This window comes from Pterocles gutturalis, unplaced genomic scaffold, assembly GCF_000699245.1.
Source record: "Pterocles gutturalis isolate BGI_N339 unplaced genomic scaffold, ASM69924v1 scaffold51737, whole genome shotgun sequence".
NCBI lineage: Eukaryota > Metazoa > Chordata > Aves > Pterocliformes > Pteroclidae > Pterocles > Pterocles gutturalis.
Genome location: NW_010112256.1, coordinates 24,278 through 34,852, shown reverse-complemented (window position 1 = coordinate 34,852; position 10,575 = coordinate 24,278). Strand labels below are relative to the sequence as shown.

General features: G+C 38.7%; 1 protein-coding gene across 1 annotated transcript in view; it reads right to left on the bottom strand.

Annotated features, from left to right (window-relative positions):
• Nucleotides 1-569: 569 nt before the first annotated feature.
• LOC104460783 (retinal-specific ATP-binding cassette transporter-like) overlaps nt 570-10,575 on the bottom strand; it is a gene marked incomplete at both ends in the record, with an annotated part of 33,694 nt that continues 23,688 nt past the window's right edge. The window contains 12 exons of the mRNA XM_010073948.1: nt 570-664; nt 2,727-2,916; nt 3,788-3,886; nt 4,667-4,791; nt 5,223-5,464; nt 5,986-6,034; nt 6,455-6,660; nt 7,248-7,338; nt 8,103-8,290; nt 8,537-8,674; nt 9,483-9,622; nt 9,893-10,024. Of these exons, the coding sequence (XP_010072250.1) occupies nt 570-664; nt 2,727-2,916; nt 3,788-3,886; nt 4,667-4,791; nt 5,223-5,464; nt 5,986-6,034; nt 6,455-6,660; nt 7,248-7,338; nt 8,103-8,290; nt 8,537-8,674; nt 9,483-9,622; nt 9,893-10,024 (1,695 nt within the window). The remainder of the gene's footprint in view (nt 665-2,726; nt 2,917-3,787; nt 3,887-4,666; nt 4,792-5,222; nt 5,465-5,985; nt 6,035-6,454; nt 6,661-7,247; nt 7,339-8,102; nt 8,291-8,536; nt 8,675-9,482; nt 9,623-9,892; nt 10,025-10,575) is intronic.

The following is a 10,575-nucleotide window of genomic DNA, read 5'->3' as shown; positions in this document are numbered from 1 at the left end:
AAGAACTCGTTAAGTACCTCAGCCTTCTCGATATCCTGGGTCGCCAGGTCTCCCATTTTCTTCCAGAGGGGGCCCACATTTTCCCTAGTCCTCCTTTTATCGCTGACATACCTATAGAAGTTCTCCCTGTTACCCTTAACATCCTTGGCCATATTTAATTCTGTTAGGGCTTTAGCTTTCCTAACCTGATGTCTGGCTTCATGGATAGTGTCTCTGTATTGTCCCCAGGCTACCTGTCCTTGCTTCCACCCTCTCTATGCTTCCTTTTTTTGAGTTTGCTCAGGAGTTCCTTCTCTCACTATTGACACCGTTAGCATTAACATGGCATTCCATCAACACTGAAACTTAGCTCTGCCTACAAAGGAGTACCTGATTATAAAGATGGGTATAATTAAAACAATTTAACTCCCCTAAAATAAGCATCTCCTATTCTTACATCAGGAATATGGACATTGTGCTCAAGTCTACACAATACTGTGGCACATCAGGTTCTATGTTACCATTAAATGAGAATTTCATAGCTAGGTACAAAATACCACATGTGAAAACAAAGAGAGAGTCATCCCTACCTCCCTTTTATCAAAGTGGGATATGTTTTCACCAGAAAATCTGAAATATTTCTGTGGGTCAGATCTTGAAGAATTTCTGTGCTATGCTGCACTCTCTGGAAAGAAAAGAAAGCCTAATCAATCACAGTAAACATTACAGTCTCTAAAGCTATTAAGTATTTGTCAGGAAAACAGCAAAAGTATCTTTGGTTAAGAGTAATTACTTGGGATCATAGTATCACTGAAATGAGAGAAGGTCACTCATTTGCTAGTCCAAACACCCTTACTTTACTAAGATTTCAGAAGAAATCGTGAAATCACAGAAACCTGTGATGACTGACACAACACAGTTCCACTTCAGTCCAAAACTTAATCCAAATTATTTGCAAAGGCCAGGGTTGCTCAAGGCTTTTTCTGTGAAAGAAGGAAGCTTTTCAAATAAATTGTGGCCCCAGTGAAGATAAGGTAGTTTTCTATGATTTAGCAAGTCGAAGTAAAAATTAATATGAAAACTTCACCTTCACTAGCAAGTTAGGTACTTTGAATGAAAATTTCTCTTTTTTTTTTGTAATTAAAATTATGCCACATGACACCTCTGTGAGACATCAGACTTGCTGAGTTTATCCCAAGGTAGAATATACTTAAAAAGGTTCACAGGGCAACGCTTGCAACCTCAAACAACCTAGTAATGACTTCGAAAGTAAGGAACTTCTGGAAAGTTCGTAAGTCTACGTTTGACCACAGAGAGGCAGTACCAGATGACACAGAAGATACATTACAGATGTCTAGATGATTCTAGACAATACACAGGAAGACTGGTAGCATTGTCACAGTGACTTCATTAAATGAGCTGTTTATGCTCAGACATACTTCACAATTATTTACATGCTATTGCTTCCCTGGAGACTCAAATGTGAACTGTTTCTTCCTGACAAGTCATACAAAATTATCATATCCTGCAAAATTACCAGGATAATAAATACATTTTCATTAGAGGACTAGAATCCCCATAAACAAACAAAAAAATAATTTAGACTAAATTTCCCTCTCAAATACACTAGCATGCAATTAGCAAAATTCAACTTTGGCTGTCCATTGGACAGTGATTACCTGGAAAATAGAAAACTTGGGATGCTGTAAGTTAAGGTCAGGATACAATATCTTTATTAATTTCCTTTTTCTCTTTGTAGACAGGAATTCTACAGATATTTAAAACAACTTTGCTTTGTTGTTTTGTGAATAGCGATAGAGAAACCAAAGCAAGCTGAATCAGTATTTTCAAGACATCATGTAATGGATTTGGATTCAGAAGTTGATTAAGCTTGTGACATTAATGCTAAAACTAGAATTATTTTAGTCATTTGGCTAATGTGTGCAGCCTGGCAAACAGCAATATTAAAGTTGAATGGTGTGCACGGTGAGACATTAAATTAGTGAGTTATTACTCTGAGAGTGGCTGCAGTTCTGTTTTCTTTAACTTGTCAGAAAATAATTTAGAAAATGTAAACACTAACATGCTATAATTTTCCTTTGCTCTTCAAAAGAGCAAGCACATTTTATAAAGGGTACTACTAAGATTATTAATTGATAGGAACAGGTGGGAGTGTAGCTCTCATCTCTTCTCCACAGAGCATCAGTGGTTATTAAATTACTCATCTTCATGCACATGCATACAAGCATTCATTTTGCTAGCTTAGAACTTTATTTCTAGAAATGGAACCAAAAGACAACATAAAAAAATTATTTGGGGTTGATTCAATATTAATTTTTCCATTTTTAATGAGATGACCCCACTCTGTTATTTTCAAAATCTTTACATCTTTTCTTTCCTTCCTTTCTTCTTTCTCCCTCCTTCCCTTCCCTTCTTTAAAGAAAGGCAATCTTCTAAGGCAGAAAAAAATAAGATTTTAAAAAAATTATTTGATTTGTGATTTTCTTCTATATGAAAAGTTTGCAATTTGGATGAAAATAGTAAACAAATTTCATTTAAATGTGCAAGTTTTTCAACACTGCTGAAATGGAATTCTAAATTCCAGCAATTCTTGCTCCCTTAAAAAAAAAAAAAGGTACTCAATTCCTTCCATGTATATTGGCATGGCAACGTATTGACACACTAAACTCTTTTCCAAGACTTGCCATGGAACTTTTCTACAAAGATTTACGGCACAGGGACACTACCTGTGGTGGCGGGAGACCTCCTGCGCCTGCAGGGCATTCTGGCAGCATAGTAAGTTTCTTGTGAGTGCTGCACTTGCAGGAAGGTGAAGGATTCTCAGGGCTCCACTTCTGGCTCAGCAGGAGGCTGCTCAGGTTAGGATGAACAGCAGGTGTGTTCCAGGCAGTTGGCATATTATTGCATGGGTAGTCCCTGTGTAGAGGAACAAACTCTTTAAGCTGTGCAGAGATACAGTTCAAGAGAGCACACAAATCCACAAAAACACAATACTCTCAGCAGACATTCTTCTCTCAGCCCTTATCCTGCGAGTTAGGAATAAGAAGGACATTTTAGAGTGCTTGGTAAACGTGAATATATAGAATCTCCCCCCTCTACATCTCTGCCAAGTTTGACCAGCAGGACTAGGGCAGTGATTGTGCCCCTGTACTCGGCACTGGTGAGGCCACACCTTGAATCCTGTGTTCAGTTTTGGGCCCCTCACCACAAGAAGGACATTGAGGTGCTGGAGCAGGTCCAGAGAAGGGCAACGAAGCTGGTGAAGGGTCAGGAGCACAGGTCTTATGAGGAGCGGCTGAGGGAGCTGGGGTTGTTTAGTCTAGAGAAGAGGAGGCTGAGGGGAGACCTCATCATTCTCTACAACTACCTAAAAGGAGGTTGTAGTGAGATGGGTGCTGGCCTCTTCTCTAAAGTAACAAGAGGAAATGGCCTCAAGTTGCACCAGGGGAGGTTTAGGCTGGATATTAGAAAAAATTTCTTCACTAAAAGAGTGATCAGGCATTGGAACAGGCTGCCCAGGGGAGCAGTGGAGTCACCATCCCTGGAGGTGTTCAAGAAATGTGTAGATGTGGTGCTTAGGGACATGGTTTAGTGAGTTAGGTGGTGTGGGTTGACGGTTGGACTTGATGATCCTTGAGGTCTTTTCCAACCTTAACGATTCTATGAATATATCTGAAGAATGGGCTCTAGTGAAAAGCCAAGCCAATTCATTCTTGTTTCATTACTCAAATTCCACTAGTAATACCCTGCTGGAATCTCGTTCAAGAAAGATTAGCTTGCAACTTACGGAAGAGGCTGATTCTTCATGCAGCGATTTCCAAATCCTGGTTTATTCAAGAAAGCATCAGTGAGGGAGACCATCTGCTCACTGCCAGGACGCTCATTGCTAAGGGAATAAGATAGGGCTTTCTCTATAAAATTTTTTTTCAAACTATTGTACTGGAATACACATAGCAACTGGTGAAGGACAGCTGTACAGCAGAACCAACTGTCCCCCTCCAAATGCTGATAATTCAGTTATTGTATTTATTTATGCAAAAACACAGAACCTTCCAAGACGGTTAAGAGACTAAAGCTATGGTCCTTTTCTCCTAATATTAAAGCATGACTTCTGACATAGTCAGAAAAAATTCAGAGCCAGACAAAGGATACTGTGTGGGGAGAAACTGCTAAGCAGCAGCAGCATTAATAAAACCCAAGAGTCTCTCCTTTCATCTTGTTTCCACAACTTTGCGCAAATACTGTACTAACTGTAAGCAAATCTACCACAAGTCAGCAGATAGGCTTCAATCTCATTATTCTCTAAGATTATGAGTATCAGAATAGTTCAATGGCATATCAAAACCAGTCAGATTTCTTGCTGTCTGGGTCTCTTGTTAGGCAGTATATGTAACTTTTTAAATGTTGAGGTAATGAATTCAGGTAGGAAGAGTACCACAGATAGCAAGATATTGAAGGACTATTAGTTAGACATACTGGCAGCTGTATTCTCCACTTGCACCAATTTCATGCTATTTTAAATCTGCTGATTCCAGTAGACTTAATCCTTTTTTATACCACATAGAGTGAGAAAAACCCAGTAAGAGAGGGCCCCATGGTCCTAAATGTTAGGGAGAAAATAGTGTATTTATTGACAGATGTGCTTTTACTCAGTGATTCCTCTTACCTGAAGAAAGTAAACTGTTGTCCATAGATCCAAGGGTGTAAGGTTAAAGCGGGATATTCTCCAAATGGAGGAATAATGACTGTAAGTATTAAAGACAGCAACACAAAACTAGCAGGGAGAACAATCTGCAGGGAACATGAAAACATCACACTAGGTTATTAGATATATGTTGTAGAGTGACACTGTACACATCTCATCATATATATAAACAAAAGAAGGACAGCGGAAACACTCAGCTCAGATCTGGTTTAGCTCCTGAACACCAACAATTTAACTTCTAGTGCTTCCTGTTAAGATTCTGGTTGTCACAGAACTGCATTATGTTAAAAATAAAATTCTGGGCTAGCAGTGATTGAATCATGAATTTGGTGCAGATGATAGACTCTAGGCAGAAAGAAGCAGAATAAGAAGAAGAGTTGAAATCATAATTAGAACCGTTAGGGACACTGTTACCCATTTGCAGCACCTCTGTTGCTTTGCATAGAGACACTGCTGGGAAAGACAGTCTTGAGAATGTTGTGGGAAAGAGGCAAGAACAATAAAAGGAATTCAATACCTGTGCTAGGAAGTCCTTGTGGCTGCGGGAGGCATGGTGGAACCGTTTGATGAGCAGTGCTTTGATCTGCTGATGTACAAGCTGAAAACCTTTATACTGTCGGGACCCTTTGCCTTCATTTTGATCTCCTGCTATGCCTACTGGCATTTGAGAAATGTCATTAGTTTTCAGTGGGGTTTTTTCAGCTGGTTTGTTCTCAGTAGAAGTTTTGTCAAGAGTAGAACCATTTTCTTGAGTGTCTCCTAGGTTAACATGAAAAGAAGCAGAGAAAACACTTTATCCCCCATACATGAAGGTAGAGCATTTTAATGAGCTGAGATTTTACCAACTGTATATGTCACACCAACAGATTGCTTTAATTACAACTGTTGCACTGTGGCTGTATTTAATAGCATCATATAGGTTAACACTCCTCTTACTCAGCAGGATGAACAGGTTAATCATGTATGTAGTTTATGGACTAATGGTCAGCAAAGTACTTTCTATAAAACTACTAAAACCATTGACATCTGGAAGCTTGATACTCCACTTTTATTTCCATAGTTAAGAACCTCATCCAATCTAAATAAAAGTCTTTCTGCTGTCTTCATATTGTTTCTCAGATATCATGTCAGGCCCTAAAACCAGATATTTGCTGACAAAATTTATTTTGGTAAGAACATCATACAAAGACTGAAGGTTCTGAGGCTCTTCTTTACTTGGCATTCAGAATACACAACACCTTCAAGAGAAGTTTATCAAATACTGATTTGTGGATTTATACCTGCTTTTTGCATTCCAGGGTCAGCTTCTGCTGTGACCTTTAGGAAAACCTGCCATAGACAAATACATCTCTCAGTTAGGAACAGAACAAGTACAATAACCTGACCTCTGGAACACTATACATCATCCTTTAATGTAACAGAAAAAAAAAAATAGATACCTTTTCAATACTCCCTACTTTCTAAACAATCAGAGGTCTCTTATGAAATATCTCAGAAAGAAAAGAAAGGAACAAACAAAGACAGATTTCAGTCTAATGGGTCATGCTCCACAAGACTAATGTGAAGGAAGGCTTGGATCCTTTCTCTACACCCATCCCAAAAATTTCTGAGCGTGCCACAGCATATATGGCTAGGTTTTGAAGGGGATATTAGGAATTAGTAAGATTACATGTTTCAAACAGCAACTGTCTCAGAAAACATTTTGGGGACTGATGGTAAGATCAGCAGACATTTTAATCTGTCTGTTACCTCTTCAAGTGGTGTGTCTGAAACTCCAAAACTGCTGAGTCCCAGGTCATCCAATGTTTCCTCCAGTTCTCTGAAGAGACTGGCATAAGATCGCTGTTTGAAGTGTTTATTGGGCAAAAGGTAAATGAGTTCCTGACCAATGCTTTCAATTAATTTTGCTTCTGGGATATGATGATGAATTATTTCTTCTAGCTCATTTAGATCTCCTGTGTGAGAAAAGAGTTTTCAAAGAGTGAATATTTAACCTTGATAAGGATGATTTCAAAAAGCTACTGTTTGCACTTTAAAAAAGGGGACTTGTCTATTACATAACAGACAGATACCTCAGTTAATTTTGTACTAGACTGGGTTATGTTGCTAATTATGCCCTGGAACTATGCAGCAAGAAACTATTTCAGGTCTATTAATAAAGCACAACAAAACCTTCACAAATATCTACTCAAGTTCTTCTCTTATGTAGAAAAGCCAAAATTACTTTTTCAGAGAAAGCCAGTTTTCTTTGCTCTAGATATGCTTCAGTTTTCATTAGAGTAGTTTAAAACTCAGTCTATACTTCTAAAGCACACAAACTTCCAGTTCATCATCTGTACTTGAGACCACATATACATCAAAAAGGGACACTGGTAAGCAGAACCACAAAGAAACATTATAAAATTCACGTAACAATACAATAAAGATATTAGACACAAGTACTGAAGAAGTGGACCTCAGCAGCATTGATCTGTAAGATGAGATTGCAGCATAATAGGAGACTTAGTTATGTGCTGGAATGCTGAACCATCTCACTCCTTACCATCCAGTTCCTGCTCTGGAACTTCTTCTCTGTCCCTCCGTGCACAGCTGGAGCAGGAGCAGGAGCACTGAGATCCACAGCTACAAAGCGACTAGCATAGACAAGCAACAGATACAAAGATGAAAGTGCTTCAGATACATGCAAAACAGGATGTAAGGGTTGTCAGCCTTTGAACGGCTTGAGTCAGTGAAAAATATTTCATATCTGGAGCATCTTAAACATAATATACTGAAAGTCATCTGAGGACTGGATTAAGCAATGCAGAAAACACAAATCCACCTGCACAAAACATATCTGTCAGTTCTCAATTGCATGCCAAATACCTGGGGAAATGCGATCAGCAGTGGCCATGAGTACACAGATCATGTTGCTACTAAGACTGGAAGCACTACTAAAGCAAAAAGAATCCAGATCCCTATTTCTCAAGCTGTGCGAGGCTCATTTAGCTATGGATAAATGTATCCTCTTCTGGTGTCTGAGTTCGTTACTAGACTACACCAGGTTTATGACCAGCATACTTCAAAAGCAAGCATCAGAAAGACCTGTATATGGACAAAGACAACTTGATTGGTAAAAGTTTAGACACACTTAACTGATGAGAGTGAACTATACATCACTGAGGGCTTCTTATCCACCTATTATTTTCACCTATCTGGCTGAGTATATATTTATAAAACTAGAGAAGATTTTTACAGAGACACTCACATATTCATGAGATGTCATCAAATTTTCTCATTGCTTTCTTCATTTTGAAGTCAGTTCTGTACACTTAACTGCCTTCTGCCTTGGTGCAGTGCATGAATACGTACAAGCATTTTTCAGATTATCTGTGCAGAGATGGAGCTACATACTTACTGTAGCCCTTCCCATTCTGGTGTTTTTCATCTTGCGAACAAGAGTGAGATAGAAGCCAGACCCAAAGCAGTTCTTTAGGAATACAGGAGAGCCCGAGCAGAAGAGTTTCCCTTGGGATATGATGGCTACTCTGTCTCCAAGGATGTCTGCCTCATCCATGTGATGGGTTGAGAGGATGATGGTTCTGCCTAGAAGGAACAAGGAGGAATGTTCAAGGCATAGACTCTCTCTGGAACTAAGTTGTGCTTAGTTTTTTGTCAATTAATGCAGCAGAGACAGGTCCCAGATTTGTCACATCCATAGGTATCCATTCAAGGAACCTTGTTGATTTGTATTCTCATCCCACTACTCATGTCAGTTTACACAGCAGGCACATGCTGCATTTATCACAGGTTTTTTAAATTAAAAAAAAAATCCCCACTCCAACCTGTTACCTGAGCGATACTTCAGCAAAAGATCCCAGATAGATCGCCTGGAATATGGATCAACTCCAGAAGTGGGCTCATCCAAGACCACCACTTTCGCTTCACCCACAAAAGCAATGGCAACAGACAGTTTCCTTTGCATTCCACCTACCAGAGGACAGACACATCCAGGAGTCTGAGATGAGTTATGTAAGTGGCAGGGATTTAATTAACACTGCTTTTCAGTGTGGAGACAAACTCATATGAGTAAAACAAAACATATCCTCAGACAAATATTTCTGGGAAGTTAAATCCATAGTCACATTTTCCCCTCTGAAGTTCTGAATAGCTTGTTCAAAAATTTTTAAAGTATATTTTTAGTCTATGTGTTGCATTTTCTGCTTTTTGACAGAAGCAAAAGCAGGAAGATAAGAGATTTTCACGTTCTTATGTGAAACTTTTATAGTTGCCAACTATAAAACCAACTTTTATAGCTGCAATCGGGACAAAGTAGTATAAGAACACCTGGCTGTTTTTTCACATCAGCTTTAGAATCTGAAAGTGAAATGTGTTCAAATACACTATGTGCATTTGTACCTTTAGAATGAAAGAAATTACTACTACCAAATAATACAGAGTGCGGATCCAAATGGTGGAGCAGCATGACAGTATATTTAATTTGCCTTGAAGTAATAAATATTGTATTTTTTTCTTACATTGACAGATTTTTATATATACATACTCATTTAAAACTAATAGCTTGAAGTATATTTGGATTTGTTGTATATTTATAAGAAACAGAAGTTTTAGGGACAGGTTGTGCCAGCTTTACTATTTGTACAGTGTCACTCTTTGAGAGTAAAATCTCCCCCATGAAAAGTGATGTGCCAGAATATGGCCCCAAAAATGTAATTCAAACAATAATTGCCATAGACAAAGAAGCAGAAAAAACATTTTAGAACAATCCTGGGAGCACCTGACAAATTCTGAGCTTCTTCATTCCTTTTGTGGGTGAGGCCCATGTCTTCTAGCATTGTTTCCAACTCTTGCTCAGCTTCATCCCTGGATCTCCCTTTCAGTTGGGAATAAAACAAGATGTGTTCTGCTACAGTAAGGCTGTGAAATCAGACAGAAAGGCACCAAGGCAATTTAAATGAATAAGCAGATTTTTTTCCCAAGCAGCAATAAATTCACTCTAGCTTTATCTTGATAAAAGATGAGGGGAGTTCTTTACCCTAAATCTGGATCACAGATCTCCTTTGGGAGAAGTGCCCCTGAGACACATCTACCATCAGCACAGTAAGAGAAACAACACAGGCTTTGGGGATGTGTCAAGTATGCAAACTGTGACCCTTATTCTTAAAGCTAGTATGGAATGATACTTACTGATTGAATAAGATGTTATACTGAGGGCACATGCCTAATCTGTGCCGAACGCAGTCCATGTGAGTCTGAATATCCAGGCCGCCAATCAGAACAGTTCCAGAGGTGGGTGGGAAGAGGCCTGTTAGTATCGACCTGGGAAAATAAAATGAGGAAATACCCACTCTCTTATCTTTCTATGCCAGATTAGGAAAACGTATTGCATGATTCCACTAGATGGAGTATGATGGCTTCTTACTATAGCCCTTGATGAAACAACTCCAGTCAAAAGCATACACATAAATATTCTTGCCCTGCTACGGTGAGCATCTTGTGGATCTGCTAATGTAATTTTTGATACACCTATCTGTATGGTTCTGGACTGCATTTAAAAATGTTTTAGTCAGCTACTCTCTTTCAGAGTAGTTTGTTCAGCATGATACATCACTCCTATGTACAAATGGGTCTACAATGAAACTCACTACAGCCAACATAGAGAATAATGTTTTGAAGCCTCCAGCCATGCTGGCTCATGCCCTGTGCCTTTATTTTCTGTAAAATGGAAAAGGGCCAAATATTATGTTGCAAATGGGTGGAACTTGTTACTAGATTTGGTTGAATAATGTATTTTTCAGTTCTGAAAATTTCAAAGCAATAGAAACCTTTGTTTTTATCATGAGAATAGAAAAACAAATTTACAAAACTTT